We start from the raw sequence: 21,341 nt of genomic DNA, 5'->3' as shown, positions 1-21,341 counted from the left end.
TCATTTTTGGGGTGGCTGCAAGTAAGAGTGCAAGTCAGTATCTTGAAGTTGGAGATTTGTTTGTGTGAGGTTTGCCAGTCAGATCTGACACAAGACACACAACATGATGCAATGTAGACCATGGAGCAGAAATCAAGGGCCAGTCGTGTCTGATCAAGACCACATCATGCTAAATAGGAGATGGTGTTGCTTCCTGAATCAGCCTTGCTCTCTGCCACCCGTGAATACTGCTTTTCGTCTTTGAGAACTGCCCCTCCTTTTCCTTTTGTGAAGTTGGTGACTATGTAAAGCCAGAACTTTCTCCTGTTCACCTCAGACTAACGCTTTAATGTTCCTTGTCCTCAGGGATTGAGAAAGCTTTGTCTCGCCCTGGCCCAGACGTCGTGATATGTGATGAGGGACACCGAATAAAGAACTGCCATGCCAGCACTTCGCAGGCCTTGAAGAACATCCGCTCCCGCCGGCGGGTGGTGCTGACTGGCTACCCACTCCAGAACAACCTCATCGAGTACTGGTGCATGGTAGACTTTGTCCGGCCTGACTTTCTAGGCTCGAGGCAGGAATTCAGCAACATGTTTGAGCGCCCCATCCTGAACGGGCAGTGTATTGACAGCACCCCTCAAGATGTCCGTCTCATGAGGTATCGCAGCCACGTCCTGCATAGCCTGCTGGAGGGCTTTGTGCAGCGGTGAGTCCACAGGGAGTTGTTAGCAGTCTAGTCCGTGCAAAACCAGCTCCTTCACCCCAAATCAACCTGCTTGTTTGCTGAGTTTATGCAGTACAGCTAATTGTGCTGCCTTCTTGGGCTTGAGTTTTAAACAGTTACATTAGCTGTCTGTGTGGGAGGGTCTTAAGCATAAAGAGAAAAGCAGAGAGCTTCTCAGGTTAGCAGCTCCATGTTTCTCTCAATTTGTCAGCTGCAGAGTGGTCTTTGTGGCTGTGTTTTGCCTTTGGGGTAGAAGTAAAGTTAGTTTGTTATAGTGCTCAACACTCATGTAATGGAGAACAGCGCACCTCTAACTGTACTAGAATGGCCTCAGGTTTATTTCAGTGTCTTAATAGTTAATTCGGATGGGCACTCTTAGATATCCTTTATACAAGGATCTGAAAGTATTTCATGAACTGTCAGTTATGAAAAGTAACAATGCTTCTGCCATGCTGGAGACAAATCAGCTTTGTTTCTTGGTCAAGGGTTCTGAGGTGCTGGATCAGTGATTTGGATGGAGTGCCTTAGTCATTGGCAGAGTTAGAAAGAGACCTTAGATCTTATTTCTGTTTTTCAACTGCCATGGAAAACAAGACTTTCATCATTCTCCTAACACTGTGACCTGTGCTGGAAGATTGTAACATTTGAGATCTCTGTAATTGTGTTTACTGTTGGTATATGGCTGCAGGGAGAGTATCTCATGAGTGTCGTGTTAGAGAGGCATGCAACTAGAGCTCTTTCTTCCTGCAGACAGGTGGGCAAGAAGTCAAAATCTTACCCTGCAGGCAGCCACAGAGATATCAGATTGGGAAACTCTTCCCTCTGTTTATTTTTCTTTATCGCCTCCACAGGCGAGGTCACAATGTGCTGAAGGTTCAGCTCCCCTCTAAGGAAGAACATGTCATTTTGGTACGTCTGTCAAAGATCCAGCGGGCCCTTTATACGGAGTTCATGAACCGGTTCCGCGATGCAGGCAACAGTGGCTGGCTGGGACTGAACCCTCTCAAAGCTTTCTGTGTCTGTTGTAAGGTAGGTTTTGGCAGGAGCTGCAAAGAAGTATCCTTCTATGTAAGGGAAAGACAGGAGTATGAGTCAAAAGAAAAGGCAGGAATATGAGTCAAAACAGGAGGGAAGTGTGGTTGGCTAGATACATCTTCTTTCCTCAGAGCTTCCTGCAGTGTTCCAAAAGAATTCAAAGAATTCTCTCCATTTACAGAGCTGGGGTGCGGGGATGTTAAACATTTTGTTCAAATTTGTGCAAAAAAAATCTGCAGCTGTCTGCTGAAGCAGTACTAGACTGGTACCTTGTCCATTTCTCTGGTACAGCATGAACCAAGCAGCTTCCTCTGCATTTGTGCTGTGTAGGGGTGCACTGTGGCCTTCTGTTTTGTTCTAGGGAAAGAATTTGGTGGTTTTAAAGTCAGGAGAGCCTTAGTTAAGGCAGAGGCCATACCTGGTGTCATGGCAGAATCATGCTTCACTACCTTAATACGAAGAGAAAGTCAGTCTGATCACGCCTTACAGTTCCACGCAGGGGTGGTGATGAGATGATCAAATATTAATTTTTCCAGCTGAACTGCTGTGGGAGCTTTCAGTTCTCAAACGTTGTCAGGTGGCAGGCCAGCACAGGTCTAAGCGCTACCTTTTCTTGCCTCTTCAGATCTGGAACCATCCTGATGTGTTATATGAAGCTCTGCAAAAGGAGAATCTAGCAAATGAGCAGGACTTGGATGTGGATGACCTTGGCACAGCAAGTACTAATTCCCGCTGCCAGCCTCAGGGAATTAAAGTCAAAACAGAGAGTAATGCTTTGGCATCACCGGTTGGAGAAGCTACCAACAGCAAGTTCCTCCAGAGCGTTGGCTTCAACCCCTTTCAGGAGAGAGCAAATCAGGTCGTTACTTACGAGTGGGTGAGTACCACTGCTGGAGAACTCTTCGTTTGTCGAGTTCCAGTGCACGTAGGCTAGATATTACTCTGAAAGACTGTACCTCTTTTTGTTAGGGCAGCTTTCTGGAGTAAAGTAAAGAAGACTCTTCTATTTGAAAGCTGGATATTTCTCATCCAGTTTCTCTGCCACAGAGCATCTCGGTCAGCATGTTTGCATGGAGCTGGGTGGGGATTTTGTGACACCCTTGTGACGGGAGTGCAGGTGACACTCTTATAGAGAGATCTGGAGATAGAGCAGAGCGATGAGAGGTTAGGAGGATGCTTGCTCATCCATTCTTCAAGCAGTTTGTCATTTGGAGCTTCTAGAATGGGAAGTGGTTGGAAATAATGTTGTCGCCTGAACCTGACTGAATGGATGAATACAACCTCTCTGCAATGACTTATTTCTCTCACCTTGAGACAGGATTGTTGAACTAAACAGGGAATGAGCAACTCCACCTGTAATAGTCTCCTGTTTCTCGGTAGGCCAAAGACATCTTGTGTGATTACCAGACGGGTGTCTTGGAGAACTCACCCAAGATGGTGTTACTGTTCCACCTCATTGAGGAAAGTGTGAAGCTTGGAGACAAGATTTTGGTCTTCAGGTAAGCAAAGTACCAGTGGTTGATCCTACTAAATGCTCAAGTAGTTGAATCCCTGTTGGTACTAGCAGGTTTTTACACAGGGTGAATGGTGTAGCAGTTCCCCTTTTCTCCTTTATTGTATTAGGCCCTTTTTTCCCTTCACATATTTTATGCTTCTGCCACTATAAAGCTCACTAGCAAGAGGTGTGCTTCAACAGCCAGGGTTTGGCCCCATCAGTGCTAGTGTGGTTGGGGAAGAGTTCTGATATTCCACTTTTGCTGCTGGGGCCTTTCTCCTGAACAGAGTCCTTGGTTTTACAGCCAGAGCTTGTCCACTTTATCTGTCATCGAAGAGTTTTTGGCGAAGAGACCAATGCCAAGTCCTCCAGGCTCAGATGGAGGAGTTCACAACTGGGTCCGAAACATCAACTATTACAGTGAGTGCAGCCAATCCCCCTCTCTTTTGGTGTGACACTGATCTTCTGTGATGGACTCATATCTGAAAGCATCCCACCATCATCCTGTAGTTGTCCTGGGTGTGTAAATGCTCGTCTGAAGCATTCTTCTGATGAAGTCTTTTTCAGACTGTTCTTGGGAATTTGCTCGGGAAGATGATGTCAGTTCAGTTACAACCAGCTGATAATTTCTCAGTCATTTTTGGCATCGTACTCAGAAGATGTTAGACACCTTTAACATCTACTCACACACTGGTGCTTTTTAAAACTGTAAAAGATACTTTTGTGCTTCCCGTTCATCTGTTTTCTAGATCTTGCTTCCGAAACCAGAATTACTGTGGAATGGTTTCACTACCTTGAGGCTGTAAATTCCTCCTTCCCTCTTCCCCAGCTTTAAATCTTTTTCTGGCAGGAGTTGTTACTTCGTGTTGGCTACTTTACAGACCAGGACTGAGAGGAATGGTGGATGTGGTGTTCCTGGTTTTTGCGGGGCTGCCAGAAGCAAGCTGCTGCTCAGGAACAGAGACTTGACACTCCCCTCTGCAAACCTTTAGACTGTTGTTCTCTGTGCTCTGATCCAGTTGACAGGGTTTTGCCAAAGTCTTTCACAATCTCCTTTCTCTTGGTTCCTTGAGCTTCCAACATACATGAGGCTGTTGTGCCTGCTGCTCTTGCCTACCATCTGCCTTGCCTAATACAGGGCCTTGATGGGCTAGGTGCACTGTAGCACTCCCAGTCTTGGGTTTGCCAAGCTTAAGTAATGTTTTGCTTGTTCTTTCAGTTGAAAGCCCAAACTGTCTGGCTGCATTGCACCCGCCAGACTGGGCAAATAAGAGGTACAGAGTGGTTCAGTTGAGGTCCTGGAGTGCATGATTTGAGGAAGACCCAGAATTGGTTGGGAGACAGTGCCAAAGCTGAATGGTTGGGAAGCGGGTCTGTTCTGATGGGATTCCCCCAGACAGGCAGAGCTTTTAAACGTGTCCTTAATTTCCTTCTCAGGACTGGATGGCAGCACCTCTGCCTCGGAAAGGGAGCGACTGATTAACCAGTTCAATGACCCCAGTAACACTTCTGTGTGGCTCTTCCTTTTGTCCACGCGGTAAGTTGGCTGGAGGAGGAGGGTGCAATGGAGAGCTCACACTGCTCCTCTGTGTGTGCATGTGTTTTCTGTTCTTAGATTCCTCTGTACTTTGCTTTAAAGACTCTCTGGCACGATAGTGCTACCTGCTCCTGAATTCCCTAGGGGTGTAAGATGTTAGCCCTAGTCCTTTGCAAACTGTTAACAACAGTCTTGGAAACCAGATGTGGGTCTGAAGTTGCCTGTATGACTGGAGGGAAATCTCAGTGGTGTCAGCACGGCTGCGGTGGCTGTCCCTACCTAGAAGCTTTGAATATTGGCCAAGGCAGCAATTTGAAATTTTCCTTTAATTTCCAGTGCGGGGTGTTTGGGTGTCAACCTCATTGGAGCAAACAGAGTGGTGGTGTTTGATGCTTCTTGGAACCCATGCCACGACGCCCAGGCTGTGTGCCGAGTGTACCGCTACGGGCAGAAGAAGCCATGCCACATTTACAGACTGGTGTCTGATTATACCCTTGAGAAGAAGATCTATGACCGTCAGATCTCCAAGCAGGGCATGTCAGGTAGGTGTGTGGGCATCATGTGGGCGCTCTGATCTTGCCTTTCCCTCCTTTTGGCTTCCAGTCCCATTTCTGTGGTTTTCGTAACTTTTTTTTTTTGAAGGTTGAAAACCAAACAGCCGAAGAAGTTGTCAGAGGTACATTATCCTAGGGCTGCGTTTGATGTTTGAGTCAACAGTGACACAAGACCCCGTAAGAAACACGGGGTAGAGCAGTAAGGGTTATAGAGACAGGATCTTGTAGCACAGTTGTGCTCTGCATTGCCATTTACTTTCCCTGCTATTTTCTTGGTTAAAAGAGACTGGGAACTTGGGCTGTGGTCATCCTGTTTCCCCCATGTCTGGACATAGCATGTCTTAAACTGGGCATTACTTATTAAATAGCTCCTTACCTCCATTTCTCCAGCATCAACAGAGGGGAAAAAAAAAGCCAAATAAAAATACACATTGATATCTTTGTACTTACTTAGGAGACAGAAATAATTAATTCACTCCAGTTCTGACCTGCCCTTGTTCCAAAAGTACCTTTTGTGCTGGCTTGTGCCAGCTGTCAAGCTGCTCTTGTGGTGTATGCAGCTGAGGGTTGTAGTGACCCAAACAGGGTTCTGCTGCCTGTGTCCTGCTTTGTCTCAAAACCCAGCTCCAGGGGCAGCAGCCCAGCATGACTGACTCAGTGTGCCGTCTTGCACTTCAGGTGGAGTCTCCTGGCAGCTGGCCTGGCTCCCAGGAGAGTCTTGGGTATAGATGTTTTGTCCATGTGCCCTGTGGCAGCAGTATCCACCTCTTCTCTTCTCAGTTCGACCTGTTCTTTCCTTTTCCAGATCGGGTGGTGGATGATCTGAACCCAGTGCTGAACTTTACCCGACGGGAGGTAGAGAACCTGCTGCATTTTGTGGAAGAAGAATCCGACCCTGCTCAGCTCTCCCTCAATCCAAGCAAGATGAAGGAGTCGGTTCTACAATTAGCCTGTCTCAAGTATCCTCACCTCATCACCAAGGTAAGAACAACTTGCTTCCCTCCTGTACAGCACTGTGTAGACAGGAGGAGGACTGCAGGAATCTGGCTGTGTGATGGGGACTTGGTGGCAAGAAAGACACATCGGTATGCTGGTGGGAACAGGGCCCTCTCTAGAGGAATTTTTACTGAAGAGCCCTGCCCTTCCCTACAGTATCTTCTATGCATTTAGAGCCACCTCTGCCCTGGACAGGTTTGGGGGCAGGTTGTAGGGCACCTCTTTTTTCAACATGGTGCTGTACCAGGAAGGTGTCAGTGGCAAATCCTGGCTTGCTGCCAGCTCTCTCCCTGGGGTGGCTTTAAAACAATGCTGGAAGAAGCCAGCACTTGGCTCCCTTAAGGAGAACCCTGCTGGTAGGGTGGTGCTGCGGGGTGGGCCTGTGGCCCGGTGCCACGGGGCTCTGGTGGCTGTGGGACATTGCAGTAGGCTCTGTGCTTAGTGCTCCTAGCCTGGCCTTCAGCTTGAGGGTTGTGCTACGTACCCACGTGGTGAGCGATGGCCCAGACGTGGCAGACAGGATGGCTTAGCTGACTCTCCGTCGTTTCTCAAGCTGTGCCTTGGTCACTTCTGCAGCTGGGCCCCAGATAGGCTGTGCTGTGACCAGCTGTGCCTCCAAATCCTTGCTTCAGTGCTCCAGTTCTGGAGTGGGAACAGTGCTGACACAGGGACGGGGTGGCTGTGGGATGTGTTGGTTCCCTCTTGTGGTGAGCTGGTGTCAAAACCTCTGTGCTGTGGGTTTCAGGAGCCTTTTCAGCATGAGTCACTGCTGATTGACCGGAAGGAGCACAAGCTGACCAAGGCAGAGAAGAAAGCAGCCAAGAAAAGCTACGAGGAGGAAAAACGAGCATCCGTCCCCTACACCCGGCCGTCCTACGCACAGTATTACCCAGCCAGTGACCAGAGTCTGACGAGCATCCCTGCCTTTAGCCAGAGGAACTGGTGAGTACCTGCATCTTCCCCTTCTTCCTGCTCTGTAGATGTGAAATGATGGGGCTGAGGACGCTCACCCCTGTTGGTGGGAGCACTGCACTGCCCTCCCTCCTCTCTCACTAGGCGACCAGCCCTCAAGGGTGAGGACAAGCCAGTGGCAAGCGTCCGCCCAGTTCAATCTACCCCCATTCCTATGATGCCCCGTCACGTCCCCATGGGCAGTGCAGGATCAACCTCCAGTTCCAACCCTGCTGTCAACTTCCCCATCAACTATCTACAGCGAGCTGGCGTCCTGGTGCAGAAGATTGTCACCACCACAGGTGAGTTGCTGAAGCAGGAGTGAACTGCTGATGCTCACAGGGGGTTATGATGCCCACACTGAATTGAGGAGAAAGGTGAGTTGCTGATGTCCACAAGGACTGTGGGCAGACAGGCATCAGAGCAACTGGTACCACTGCTCTGCATTTGAGCAGCTCCCCTGTATGGCGAGGACTTTGCCTGCAGGTGTCTAAGGGACACGTGCCTGGCAGGTTGTTGGGAGTGAGCTCCGTGAGAGGGCCAGCAGTACTGCTTCCAGACAGGAGTCACCAGCTGTTTGTGTTGGGGCAAGGGAGGTACTGTACCAGAGCAGCATGGCTTTTGCTTCCTCAGAGCTTCTGCTGCCTCCTGTGCTACTCAGAATTAAACATGGGGCTTGCTTCTAGCACAGCACAGAGAGGAGAGAAATGCACTGCAAACAGAGGGGTTTGGTGGTACATTTCCCATGGCATGCGGTTTCACAGACGCTGTTCTATTTCTTCTCCCACTGCCAGATATTGTGATTCCGGGTACAAACACATCCACTGATGTACAGGCAAGAATCAGTGCTGGTGAGAGCATCCACATTATCCGAGGGACGAAAGGTAAGTTCCTCTGTCTTGGTAAGGTTCGTGAATAGGGGCTTGGCCAATGCTAATTCACAAAGAAAATGACGTAATAGCATCAGTTAGTCCCTCGAGAGGGAAAAATACAAGAGGAGGAAGAGATCTGGACTCCACAGTGGCTCTCTTGCAGCCCATGGTGTGCTCCTGTAGCTGACGCTTCAGGCCTATTGCAGCTGTGGCTGCTTCTGCCTCTGAAAGGAGCCGTTGGACTTTGTTACTGGGCTTCTTGTTCTCACAACACCCATTGCATGTTCTGGGGCAGCCAAACACATTTCCCAGTGCTCCCACAACAAACGTAGCTCCAGCATGAAGCTCCACGTTTCCCACTGGCAGCATGTTGGGAGTGGGTGAGCTTCAACCCAGGAAAGCTGAAAAGGAGGAAATGGGGAGTGGGGAAGGGGGGAGAAGCCTCCCAGTGATCTTCCTACGTGTTCTGTGGGCCTGGCCTTATGCACCACTGCTGTCCTGTTCTTGCCCAGGCAGCCTCGCTGGCTCACCGACCCGGGGTCCTAAGCTGAGACCAGAAACCCTGAATGAAGTTGTTCTGCCTCTGTTCCAGGGACGTACATCCGGACCAGCGACGGGCGGATTTTTGCTATCCGGACCACTGGGAAGCCAAAGGGCAACGAAGATCGTCGGACAGCTGCCTCAGGTAGGGGCTTGCTCACGTGCTTTCCTGCCCAAGTGTCCGGATTTGCTGTTCCCTGGCTGCCTTCCATTGATCCCATGTTCAGAGCTGACCCACAATCTCCCCATCACTGCCTCTCAGTCCCCAGCTTTTCCTCCAAGGCTGTCTTTCACCTCCTCCACCTCCTCGTTTCCAGGCTCCCAGAGCTCGTCGCTGGAGTCCGCGAGCAACGGCAGTCACAGTGCCTCATCACCGCAGCTCCCCAGCGCGGAGGAGCTCACTCGGCCCATATCCCCCGACAGCCCCGAGATCATCAGCGAGCTGCAGCAGTACGCAGAGGCCGCGGCAGCCCGCGAGTCCCGGCACAGCTCTCCCAGCACCAACGCTGCCCAAGGCCACCCTGCCCGCACGGACAACGCGCCTGGCCTAGCAGCTCGAGGAGCCGAGCAGCGTGCTGGGATTCACTGCATGGCTCCCTCCGCGTCTTCAGCCTTGCCGGCCACCAGCCAGCACGCGGATGCCCACTCGGTGTTGGACTTACGGGGCAACAAGCGCAAGTCAAGCTCGCCGTCGGCTCCGGAGGAGCAAGCCCTCAGGCAGCAGAAAAAGCGCCAGTTGCCATCATCCGTGCAGCCGTATGAACACGGGTACCCTGTCTCTGGTGGGTTCGCCATGCCTCCTGTCTCTTTAAACCACAACCTAACCCATCCGTTTGCCTCCCAGCCAGGAAACTCCTTGTACATGGGCACTGGGTCCTCTTACTACCAGCTGCCCAATTTACTCCCAGACCCTCATCTGGTGTTCCCTGTGACTACTGACCCTCTGCTGACAGCCGGCACCGCCAGCTCTTCTGCTGCTACCTCAGTCACCGCCAGCGTCCCCTCGTTCATGCTAAACCCTTCTCTGACGGGGGTGCTGCCCAGTTACTCGCTTCCCTTCACGCAGTCACTCCTGCCCGAGCCCAGGATGTTTGCTCCTTTCCCAGCCCCCATCTTGCCTAGCAGCCTTCCCAGGAGCATGGCATCTGCCTACCCTGGCTACGTGTCCCCTCACTCGGGCTACCCGGCCGGGGGCCTCCTTCGGTCCCAGGTGCCTCAGTTTGAACCCCAGGAGGTCCCAGAGGTGGGATGCAGCTCTAATGACGAGGACAAAGACGACGATGTTATAGAGATCACAGGGAAATAATGGGCCTGGCTCCTGCTCGGTCTCAGCTCCACCAGGAGGCAAAAAAAAGTTGCAGGACCTTCTTGGGAGTCAGGATTTCCCCTCTGGGCCACAGCAGTGGGTGGAGAAGGATGCGAAGGGTGTGGCGTGGTGTTTGTTTTCTTTTCGTTTTGTTTTGTTGTTTTTTTTGTTTTTTTTTAGCTGTCAAGGATCTGAATTGTACTGGGAGCTGGGAGATGGGTGGGGGGCGTAGAGCGGACCTGCGAGGGCCAGGGGGGAGCAAGAGCCAGGGGAGGAGGGAAGCAGTAACGCAGACCATAGGAGTGCCTCCCTCCCACGCTCTGTCTGTCTGTCTGTCTCTGTTCTGTCTTGTCTGAAAGGGGGAGGCTTGGTGCCACGAGTCCCTGCCCTTCGCAGGCCTGGAGGCACGGGCTTGACCGCTGGCAGGGCTGAGCTCCTCCTCACACGAACTGCCTTATCTGTGAACTTCTCTCACTTGGGGAGGGGCGGGCCGGAGGCAGTGACTCCAGCAGAGGTTGGGGACGAAGCATTTTTACTGGGGAGGGAGAGGGGGGACTTTACATTGTGTGTGTTGGGGGGGGGGGGAAGGGGGAGGGATTGATGTTTTTTACAAAAAAAAAAAAAAAAAAAAGGAAAAAAAAAATCACCCCACAAACAATTTGTCAACCTCTATCAAATTCACATGAAACTTGAGTGAGGGCTCCCCGGGCCCTTGTGGGTCCCACCCAAGGTAGGTCAGTCCCACAGCAGCGGAGCCATGCCGGACCTGGTGGTGGCTGCTGGAGGGGAATCCTGGTGACTCCCCCAGCTCCACGGCCCCGCCACGCTGTGGCCCAGTGGATCCAGGGGTCGCTGGGCTTGCTGCTGCTTCTGAACAGCACCAGGCACCGGAGGAGGTTGGGATGGGACGTGGTTCTGGCCCCAGTGCCCCTTGCTGGTGACCCTGATTGGAGCAACTTCCCCCTGCACAGAACCTCTACCTTAATTTATTACGCCAAGGCATAATATTTATTGTTGGGGGGGGCTCTTTCCTTCGATTTTTAAATTAATTTCCATATTAAAAATAATAATAATAATAAAATGCTGGCCTCCGTCCTGCAGTGGTTGCTCATCGGGCTGTCTGTGTGGGGAGAAGCAGCCAGCTGCCCAGAGCACAGCCCAGGGGCAGGAGCAGCCGCGGCAGCTCCCACCAGGGTCCCGTCTGCTGCTGGGGAGCAGCAGGAGGGAGGACAGAGTCCCCTCGCTGTGTCAGGGCAGGTGGAGGAGCACGCGTGGGAGCTTCTTGTGCTTGGTCCTGGTGAGGAGGAGGAGGGCGTGAGGAAGGGCCGGCCCTGGCACTGACAGCGAGCACGCAGGCTGCTCCTCTCCGTGCCAGGGCTCTGGAGGAGAGGCAGCTCCGTGCAGGTCCCATGAGCACAGCTGGATGTGTGTGGGGGGTGAACGCCCCGGGATGGGGCCCTGCAGTCCGGGACCCTTTTTGTCCCCATCTGGCTGTCACCAGGCCGGGTCTGTGCTCGCCTTGGGGGCCTGCCCCGGAGCAGGGCTGGGATCTTGGAGCAGGGGCAGCTTCTAAGGGCCTGCTGTGAAAGCAGCAGTCACTGATACCTGCTGGGACCGGGTAGGGAAGGGCAGGATGTCCTGTCATCCTTCACCAACGGTGAGCTGGAGACCTCCCCTCTTGAGAGAGAAAGAGAGAGCCAGGGGCTGTGTGTGTGCTCGTGTGTCACAACGACAATAAAAAAACGTTCCGGGGCTTTCCTAGTGTCTTTCTCTGTTTAATGGACATTGTCTGTCGAACATAACCACACCATTCATAGAAGCCTTAGATCAACAGTTTAGCTATGCAAATTATTTTAATTATTTTTTTAAAAAAAGACAAACATTAAAATAGTGCTTTCTTCTTTAACATATCCTAGGAGTTGAAAACCGAGGGGTTCTGAGCAAACTGCTGGACAACTTGTCTTTGGATGCACCATGGAAATAAAAATCAAACCCCCCCACAAAAGTAACAAAGCAAATTAACTGATGGTGTTCATGCAAGTTTCTCCAAAGACTTGACAGTGCTGCATCTGTGAGTCATGCCCTCCTGTGCTCTGTGTGTCCCCCTCATGCGCAATCCTGTGCCACTGATTGTATGACGAGTTCGCCCAGATGTCCGTTGCATCCCTGTGAGGCTGTCAGATTGCCGGTGGATTTGGGGGAAGGGGGCAGAGGCGAGGGCTTTCCTTGGCCAGAGTAGCCAGGGGTGAGACCTGCGGGCTTGTGAGCAGGACCCGGAGGAGGCCGGAGTGGGAGCGGACTGGCACCGGCACCCTGCTGCAGCCCAGCTCCGCGGCGCTGGTCAGTATAGCAGAGTTCCTCTGGGGGAAGCCTCCCAGCAGGGCTTTTCTGCAGCCCTGCACTGCAGCAAGGCACGAAGCTGTCCCTGGCACACCCGTGGGTGCTGGAGGTGGCCGTAGCCTGCAGGGAGCAGGCTGGGTGCCACCGGGTGGCCTCCCTGTGCCAAGCACCGGGTGCCCCGCTGGCCAAGTGCCTGCCGTGAGCCCCCGCTGCCCAGCCGAGCACAGCAGGGCCCCGTGCCCCCTCCTGCTCCCTGCCAGCCCACGGCGCCCTTGTGGAGAGGGGGGACAGGTCCCCTGCACCCATCAGAGCCTTGGCCAGGAGGTGGCTGCCACCCCTGGGTGAGGGGCCCTGGGGCTGCTCCTCGCTCTCCGTGGGGATGATCCAGGGCGTTCCTGCAGCAGGGGACCTCTCCGAGCCCTTACATCTCCTCTCCCGTGGGTCTCCTCTCCCCTCCCCACCCTTCTCCCATCCCTAACGTGTGGTTCTGCTGCAGAGGGTCCTGTCCTGGAACGGGGGCTTTCCCCTCACAGGTTAGATCTTCCTTTTTTTTTTTTCTTTTTGCTGCTGAATTTCTGTCTCCAAATGACCAGCTGGAAGCGGCTGCCGGCGCGCAGCAGGGCTGCGGGTGGTGCTGAGGACAGCAGTGCAGGACACGCTGCCAAAGTTTTTTGGAAGCTGAGGAAGACCCGGGGTGCCCCAGTCAGCCCCAGAGGGGAGGGGTCGGCCCATGGACGGGGTGGGGTGGGGGCAACGCAGCCCAGAGCAGCCCACGCAGGGCAGGATCTGCTGGGATGCCGGTGGGGTGGATACGGGCAGGCACAGAAAGGAAAATACTGCAGCAAGCAAAGGGGGATTCACCAGAAATGGTTATATTTTGGCCTAACGATGTCAGCTGAACCCCAGAGAATCGCTCTCGGTTTGTGGATGGGCTCCAGGCCGAAAGGGACAGGTACAGCAAACGCCTCCGCGACTGGCGTGCCGTGCCGCGCTCTGATGAATTTTGTTAATCCGGGCTTGGGAGGACTGGGAGGGACGGGTGGGGTGGGGGAGAGGTCTCGAGGGGAACGTAGTCCAGCTAGATTGCAGGGGGGATGAGGGCTCCTTGCGACTCGAGGGGAGAACACGGCCCCTTCCACGGGGCGACAGCCGCGGCTCCCACGGCAGTGGCATCCTGGAGCCTCCGGCAGATCCGCGCCTGCGGGGGGAGCCTGAATGAATCCATCGATGAGTCTCATTTTGTTTTTTTTTTTTTTCTGTTGTTTTGGGGTTGTTATTATTATGGCTTTTTTTTTCTTTTTTTTTTTTTTCTTTTTTTTTTTTTTTTTACTACCGCCTTAGTTTGTGGACGGTCTTTTTGTGGTTGGCAAGAGGAGTATCTCTAGCAGGGTGGGTGGGTCGGTGCCCCACGCATGACCATGTGCTTCCCTCTTCTCTCTGTCGAACGGGACGTGCTTGCCTGATCTCCCAGAGCAGAGACTTTGAACAATTTGTTGTTTATATGATGTATTTATTTTTACTTGTGTTTCATGTCATTTTTTTAAAAAATAATAAATTGTAAGTTGGTATAACTGCCTGTTTCTGTCTGGAATTTGTAAAAGCAGCCTGGGCTGGGGTGGGTGGGGGTGGGCGCAGGCGCTGGGGATGACACCGGGTCCGGGGACCTGTGACCGTGGCCAGGTACAGAATGGTTTGTTTCCATTCCCGCCCCCCCATCTTCATCACTGCTGCTAATAACCATCACACCTAAGGGCTGGAGAAAACCGAGGAGAATAAATACTCTGCAGGGTGCCCGAGGCTTCGTGTCTGGGAGAGCTGGTCCAGGCCGCGCGCCCTCACCCCGTCGTGCACCCTGGGGTGCGCGCAGAGGCGGAGGGGCTCGGCGTGGCTTGAGGTAGTCGCAGTTCCTGCGGTTGGACGCATGGAGCAGTCCCGAAGCTGGCACCCGCCTGCGAGAAGGACCAAGAGAGAGAGCAGGCGGCCCCAGCTCGCCCCTACAGCGCCTGGGGCTGCCTGCGCACGCGGCCGCTCTTGCTCTCCGGGGAGCGGTGCTGCCACTTCTGGTGCCAGGCCTTCTGCCGCTGCCTTTCCTGGTGCCACAGGGCATTGCAGTAGGTGTCGAGGCTGGTGCCCGGTGCCCCCAAGGCTCGCGGGTCCGTCCGGGGGCCCTCGACCCCCTTGCTCCGTCGGTACGGCGGCACCTCCATCGCTTCGTGCTGGATGACGCGGAGGCTGTAGCGGGTGAGGGGCCGGGAGAAGGAGCGCTCCACGGCCTGGCACTCATAGGTGCCGGCATCCTCCCTGCCCAGCTGGCGGATCAGCAGCCCCTGCTCCAGCACCGCGAAGTGGCCGCCGGTCCTGATCTGGTGCACGGGAAGATTCAGGTCACCGTCCCCGAGCCACCCCGCGCCCCCTCCCTGCCCTCCCCGCACCTCGCTCAGCCCCGACCCCTCGCCGCGCCACGCCAGCCACCGGATCGTCGTCTGTGGGGAGCGTGCCAGGCACTCCAGGAAGGTGGAGTTCTTCTCCACGCCAAAAACCAGCTTCTCTGTGGCCACCGCTGTCCCTGCACGGGGATGAGACAGGGTCAGCGCGTGGCACCCGGTGCAGGGGCGATGACAGAGGGTGCCAGGGGCTTCCCCAGTGCCCTGCTGCCTGCTCATCCCAGCATCACCCTGGGGCTGGTGCTCACCTTCTGCTGTATCCTGGCACTGGCTGAGCACATCGGGCTTCAGCACGTCCTGGCACCGGGCACGCCTGTGGGAGGGTGGACAGGACCACGGTGGCACCAAGTGGAGGCACCCACCACTGTCTGCAGGCTGCCCCTGAGCGGGGTGGCCCCAGCGGGTGCTCACCTCTTCTCTGTCAGCTGGTGCGGGGCGCAGGTCTTGCCGTCCCAGGTGCAGTAGGGGTCCCTGGCCAGGCAGCAGTCTGTGCAGGTTTTGCCGTAGAGCTCGCAGCGGTACAGGGCGAGCTGGAGCAGCCCCTGGGTGCTGCTCACCAACAGCTCCTGCTGCTCGGGCAAGCAGAACGGCAGCGCTCAGCACCGCACCAGGCTGAGGCTGCCGGGAGGTGTGGGGACAGCAGAGCAGAGCCAGGCACCAGCAGGCTGCTTGGTGGGAGCAGGACCCCAACACGTGCAAGCCCTGGGGCCAAGGGACGCTGAGGATGGAGCGAGTACCCCGTCCCTTTAGGTACCAGTGTGAGGGAGGACTCACCCGCTTTGGTGACAGCTTCATGTCCAGGATGGGAGAAGGTGTCTGGAAGAGAGGAAGGGGTTCCAGTGAGGCTGAGGGCCGGGGTCCCTGCTCCCACCTCCTCATGCACCCGCTCTCTGCGGTACCTTAGAGACGCTGATCTCCTCCAGGTTAATCACCTCGGTGCCGCTGGCCAGCCCCACCTTCAGAACCTTCCCCTCATCTGCCAAACACAGCGGGAGAAGGAGCTGGTGGGGCCGGGCTCCCCGGGGCTGGGGGACACTCCTGCCACCCAGCCACCCTCTGACGACCCCGGCCCCAGAGCCGGGCTGAGGCCCTACCCGTGCCGAGGAAGAGCACGTCGTAGTGCCGGCTCTCCGTCTCCAGCCGGTGCACCAGCAGCCGCCGGAGCCGGTAGGGAACGTTGACCCTCACCAGGACGGGCTGGCGGCCCTGCGGCTGCACGGGCTCCCACATCAGCTGGTGGGAGCGCACGAAGCTGATCACCTCATCGGGGAAGTCCTTGGTGGAGCGCAGGAGGGGGTCGTACGTCTCGCTGGGGCACTGAGGCGACACGAGGAGCTGGGTCACCGCCGGGCCGACCCCTTGTGTTGCCTCAGCTGCCCTCCCAGCTCCTTACCATGCCGGGCCGGGGGTAGGGGACGCGTCCCTTGTATTCCACCCAGCGGTAGTCGAAGCCCTCCTTGTGCGCGAAGGGGCCGCTGAAGGCCGCCCTGATGGCAGCCATGGAGTAGACGCAGACGGCGGAGCCGCTGAAGACACCGCTGCGGGGTGGCTGTCAGCATCCCTGCTCCACCGCAGGCAGCCGCGGAGAGGGGCTGGGGGTGCTGGGCTGCCCCACGCCTGGGCACGGGCTCACCTGGACACCGTGAAGAGGCCGAAGATGAGGGGGTTCTGAGGGTCCCGGGTGCGAAGGAGGAAAACATCCTCTGCAAAGAGAGAGGTGGAGCTGGAGCCAGAGGTGCAGGGGGGGGGTTCCCGGCCGGGCGGCTGGGGCAGGCTGCCACTCACCCAGCTGGTCAAAGTGCGTCTGGGTGCCCTGCGGCCCCGGGATGGAGCACACCAGGCGGGCCTTGAGGAACGTGCTCCAGCGGTTGATGAGGCTGCGCTTCCCTCCGACGTCGTTCTGCCGGGCAACGAGAGCTGCACCCAGCCCAGCCCCGCCAAGACACCCCCACGGCTGTCCCCGCAGCGGGACACCCGAGCCCCCCGCAGTGACAGCCCCAGCCTTGCTCCTCGCCCCACTGTGGGGTGCCCGGGGGTGGGAAGGTGCTTGGGAAGCCACCAAGTGGGGCAGGGGACTTGGGGCTTTCTCACTGCCATGCAGCAAAGCACAGGCAGAGGTGGGAACCAGGCTCCTGCTCAGCAAACCAGCACGGGGTGGTTAAGGTTGGAAGGGACCCCTGGAAGCCCCCAGCCCAACCCTAACAGAGGGACAGTGGCTTTTCACAAGGCAGCGCTCCCCGTGTGTCCGGCAAGGGGGCAAAGCTTGCCCTGTGTGATCCCAGCCTGAGCCCACTGACCTTGCAGACCCGGGCCACCCTAGCATGGATGTGCCGCCTGTCCCACTGCCCAGCCTCCAGCGCCGTCTCACGGAAGAAGACGTAGACCTTGTCATCGTGCGGGTTGTAGGTGTCGGGGATGGCGAAGGCACCCACAAACGCAGGCTCTGGAAGCGACGGCGTGCTAGCACCCCGTGCAGGCGTGCCCGTGCCACGGGGGAGGAGGTGGGAGCAGGGCACCGTGCCGAGCACGGCCCCCCTCGTACCGTGCAGCCAGTGGTCCTGGTTCTGCTCCGTGCGGATGTAGCTCTGCTCGGCCCCGCGCACCCAGGTCCGGAAGAAGGCGGCGCTGCTGCCCATGAAGTCGCTGGAGGTGCCCGAATACAGCTCCCCATCTGCGGGGTCAGCGGGGGGCACGTGGAGGAGCTGGGGGTGCAGCCGTGGGACCCCCACATGCCACGTCCCCAAGAATCCCCGGCTCCCTGCGCCCCCAGCCCTTACCGACAAGGAGCGCGGTGAAGGGCTGCCGGGGGCTGTAGGGGCACCGTCCTCGCCCCGACTGCAGGGAGTGGGTCACCAGCCGCATCAGGGCGCCCTGCCAGAGCCCAGGGGGAGACGTCAGCTCCGCCAGCCGATGGAGGAGGGAGCCTCGAGGGGACTGGGTCCCTCCGCAGCGTGGCCGGAGCTCACCGGGTGCCGCTCACCTTGCCGCGGGCTCCCAGCTGGATGAAGGCGCAGACGGGCTGGTAGGAGCCCGTCCCACAGGCAAACACGTGGCTGCTGTTGTAGGGCTGCAGCAGGCGGATGAAGTTGGCGCACTCGGTCTGCCCAAGGGGAGGAGGTGGTTGTTGGCAGGGAGGACCCGAGCCGGCGAGCTTTGCAGGCAGCCCCCCGCGGTTTGGGGTCTCTGGGCGCTGAGTGCCTGCGCCGAGGCACAAAAAGCCCCGAGCTGGGGACTCCCGGCCCTGCTCACCTCCACGTCCTTCCCCGCCAGCCGGCAGTGTTCAACCTGCTCCCTGGAGGCTGGCCAGAAGATCTGCGACAGAAGCGCCCGAGGCGCGGGCAGCAGCACATATTTGGGACAATTTCAGGGGACGTGGCCCTGGGTGCCAGAGCTGCCCCTGGAGAAAGCGGGCAGCCCGGCCCAGGAGCACGTCTGCACCCCCTGCCCAGCACTGACCTTCTCGGGCTCTCTGCCGGGATGGTCGAGATGCAGCAGGAAGATGTGGTTTTTGGCTCCCACCATCAGCCAGGCCCTGTCTTCATCCAGCAGGAGGGCCTGGAAACCCAGCCCGTCCCCTGAGCTCAGCAGCAGGCGGGAGCTGTTGGATTTCAGCAGGTCTGAGGAGCATGAGGTGGGAGGAAGGGCAGCCCGTCAGCGAGCTGCACCTCCCTGCACGGCCCCGAGCCACTGCCGGGAGCTGAGCGAGGGGAGACCCTGCTGGAGCCCTGTGGGCACGGCTCTGTCTGAGGAAGCGGGGCTGGGAGATGGAAATGGCGAGGAAGGAGATGCTGGCCACGTGCTGCAGGCACTGATACCTGCCTGGGCCTGGGGCAGGGATTTCCAGGCTGCTTCCCACCAAGCGAACGGGCTCAGCAGCTGCATTCCCCTCCCTGCCCTTGCCGTTGGTGCTGGGTCCTCAGGAGAGGATGGGGCTGGCACCCCCATGTCCCACCAGCACAGTGGCAGAGACACTGGGTGAGAAACCTCCTCTCCTTCGTGCTCAGTATCTCCCAAGGCCAGGGGGATTTTCCTCCCTGTCAAGACCACTGCGACGGCCCCGTCCCACCCCCTATCTTTGCACCCTCCGAGCAGGGTGACCCGGGGCTTCCTGGGGTCACCACCCGGCTGCACGGGGCGCAAGGAAGAGCCGGCCCCACAGGACATCCCCCAGCCCGGGGGAAGCCGGGCTCTGAGCCTCTGAGGGGTTTCCATCCCCTCGCTGCTGCAGGCTGATAAGAGCTGCACCGGAGACGTCTTCGGTGCCGGTGACCCAAACCCTGAGCCACCAAATGCAGCCAAATGTCAGGGGACCAGAGCCCGGCAGAAGCCCCATTCGCCACCCGCCAGCTGTGCCAGCCCCGGTGGGTGCAGCAGGTCCCACAGTGACCCCACAGCCTCCTCCAGCATGGCCAAACCCCCTTCCCAGCAGGGGGGAAGCCACCAGCACCGCTCCCGGCCCCGCACCCCGTGCCCCATCCTTCCTCCGCTCCCACAGCCTCAGCTGCTGTCATTTCCTCCCCGCAGGCTGCTTGCGTCTTCCCCCGCTGCCCCCCTGCCTCCCCCCTGCTGGGGCCTGACGTGAGGCAGGCGGGCTCTCCGAGGTCCTTTCATTTGATTTCGATTTTCTTTTTTTTTATTTTTTTTCTTTCTGAAGTTTTTTTTTAAACCTGAGAGCTCCTTGCGCCGCTGTGTCCTTGAACCTGCCCGCTGCTGTCCCTGAGTCACATCCCCTGCCGCCGTTCCCATTGTCCTCGAGCCCTCCTGATGCTGGGAGCTTCCTCTCCTGCCCCTGCCCAAGACCGGAGGGCTGCTGGCACGTCTGGCCACGGGGCTTTGAAGGCAGAGCCCTCCACGTTCCCAGCTCCGGCTCCAAGGAAGGACCAAAAGCTGGCCCCGACGCCTGCTCCCGAGCTGGGCCACCAGCAGGACCACTGCTCCGGGGATGTCCCCTGGCACCCAGAGGCACCTCCGTGGCAAGCCCGCCCCATCCCCAGGCTGTCCGGGACCCTGCTCCAAGCCCTCAGCACAAACAGAGCCTGCCCTGAAGCCCTCACAAAATAATTACAGGCAGCAGGGATGCAGCGGGAAGGGCAGGGAGATGGCAGGTGGGGCACAGGGGGGCTGCTGGGGGACATCAGAGCTGTGGTGCCACCGTGGCCACGTCCCCCTGCCCGTGCCCAGGCTGGGAAAACTCAGCCCGGCCCCCGCGGAGACGCGTTCCCCTTACCTTTGTAGGCGACACGGAGACGCGGGGCGTGCTGCTTCCAGGCCCCGGCGGTGTCCGGCTGCGGCAGCAGGGCGCAGAGCAGGAGGGCAGCCAGCGGCAGCCTGCGCCCACGGGGAGCCCCCGTCCTCGCCATCGCGCCGCTGTGGAGCTGCTGCCTTCAGCTGCAAGGGGAGAAAATTGGGGAAATGCAGGGGGTGGCCATGGGGGGGGACACGGGAGCTGCCCCGCACCCAGGCACGCTTCTGGAAGCCCCCCCGGGTGCATCCAGGACCTCATGGCCTCGTTTGGTGCCCACCCATGTGCCGTGGAGGGGTGGGTGGCAGGGCTGGCTGCTGCCAGGTCAGGACAAGGAGACATTTCTAGCCCTGCTCGTGCATGTCCTGCACTGCAGCAGCTCTGAAACCCACCCTCCTGCTGTGCTTTCAGCTCTTCTGAGTCCCACAGTGGAAGGGTTTTAAACGAGCGTGGAGGCTTCAGGTGCAGGGGCTGGGGGCTTCCTGCAGGTCTGCGCAGGAGCAACCACACCACCGGGAGCTGAGCACCTCCAGCTGCCCTGTTCCCTCTGTCCCACAAGAAGCAGCACTGGGCTGTGCCTCCAGACGAGGTTTGGGGCTCTCAGGGCCCCCCAGACCCCCTCTACCACCCCAGGGCTCATCCAGAGGTTGCACCCAGGATTTGGCAGGGGTTTATTCTACCAACGCGCACAGGGTTGCTGGAGAAGCAGGGAAAAGGCCAGCCTCTAAAGTCTCTGAAGGTGGCAGCCAGGGCACAGCCACCTCCCTGGGGACACGGGGACAGCCCCAGGCTGCGGGGACACGGGGGTGGCACATCCCTCGTCCGCTGCACCGCGAGACCCAGCGGCGGCTTCGTGCCACCGGCAGCATCCCGGCTGCGAAGGGGGTGGAAAAGGGCAGGGAGGGAGCAGCCCCAGCCCATCACCCCAAATTTCTCCTGGAGGAGAGGAGCCGGTCCCTGCAGAGTTTACACTGTGAGAGGGGGAGCGGGTGTCTCACGGATGGAAACAAGCTGCGGGTGATGAATCCAGGGCTAAATTAAACACTGCCGACAGCTTTAAATAATCAACTGTCCTGAGCTGGGACTGTTTTTATCGGGGCTTGGAGAGGGAGCTGCTGATGAGGGCAGGCTGCCGGGCCGGGGGAATTTCAGCAGGGTAATGCCTTCCTGGGGCTCCCACGCTCTGGGTGCTGGGGGATTTGGGGGCTTTTCCTTCGGAGACCGGCTCCTGCAGAAGGTCTTGCAGGAGATGGAGCAACGCCAGGAAGAGGAAAGTCCCTCCAGCTTACAGCGTGCTCAGAAACCTCCAGAAAATACAGCTCG

General features: G+C 57.3%; 2 protein-coding genes across 5 annotated transcripts in view; one reads left to right on the top strand and one right to left on the bottom strand.

Moving 5' to 3' along the window:
* Window positions 1-13,659, top strand: part of RAD54L2 (RAD54 like 2) — a 56,716-nt gene extending 43,057 nt beyond the window's left edge. For 2 of the 4 annotated variants that reach the window (XM_084293027.1, XM_084293026.1), the window contains 13 exons: window positions 346-688; window positions 1,558-1,735; window positions 2,367-2,618; window positions 3,122-3,240; window positions 3,541-3,656; window positions 4,674-4,773; window positions 5,110-5,315; window positions 6,133-6,308; window positions 7,069-7,265; window positions 7,380-7,576; window positions 8,069-8,158; window positions 8,739-8,831; window positions 9,004-10,491. In XM_084293027.1, the coding sequence (XP_084149153.1) occupies window positions 346-688; window positions 1,558-1,735; window positions 2,367-2,618; window positions 3,122-3,240; window positions 3,541-3,656; window positions 4,674-4,773; window positions 5,110-5,315; window positions 6,133-6,308; window positions 7,069-7,265; window positions 7,380-7,576; window positions 8,069-8,158; window positions 8,739-8,831; window positions 9,004-9,992 (3,056 nt within the window). In that variant the 3' untranslated portion in view covers window positions 9,993-10,491. Of the gene's footprint in view, window positions 1-345; window positions 689-1,557; window positions 1,736-2,366; window positions 2,619-3,121; window positions 3,241-3,540; window positions 3,657-4,673; window positions 4,774-5,109; window positions 5,316-6,132; window positions 6,309-7,068; window positions 7,266-7,379; window positions 7,577-8,068; window positions 8,159-8,738; window positions 8,832-9,003; window positions 10,493-11,908 lie in introns of those variants that run through there. The other 2 variants (XM_084293028.1, XM_084293025.1) reach the window with 2 other exon arrangements.
* A 348-nt stretch (window positions 13,660-14,007) lies between these two features.
* LOC311213068 (semaphorin-3D-like) lies at window positions 14,008-20,136 on the bottom strand (the record flags this gene model as incomplete). The annotated part of the gene is made up of 17 exons (XM_084292890.1): window positions 14,008-14,695; window positions 14,765-14,898; window positions 15,025-15,089; window positions 15,188-15,345; window positions 15,551-15,592; window positions 15,676-15,752; window positions 15,871-16,093; window positions 16,170-16,314; window positions 16,410-16,479; window positions 16,562-16,676; window positions 17,074-17,219; window positions 17,319-17,447; window positions 17,554-17,647; window positions 17,757-17,876; window positions 18,026-18,088; window positions 18,233-18,393; window positions 20,004-20,136. The coding sequence occupies 17 exons, from the start codon at window positions 20,134-20,136 to the stop codon at window positions 14,327-14,329; spliced, it is 2,244 nt and encodes a 747-aa protein (XP_084149016.1). The 3' UTR covers window positions 14,008-14,326.
* Between the last annotated feature and the right edge of the window lie 1,205 nt (window positions 20,137-21,341).

Source organism: Netta rufina (genome assembly GCF_964035555.1).
Source record: "Netta rufina genome assembly, chromosome: 10".
Taxonomy (NCBI): Eukaryota; Metazoa; Chordata; class Aves; order Anseriformes; family Anatidae; genus Netta; species Netta rufina.
The sequence above is the reverse complement of the archived record's forward strand: the minus strand, read 5'-3'. Positions and strand labels throughout refer to the sequence as shown.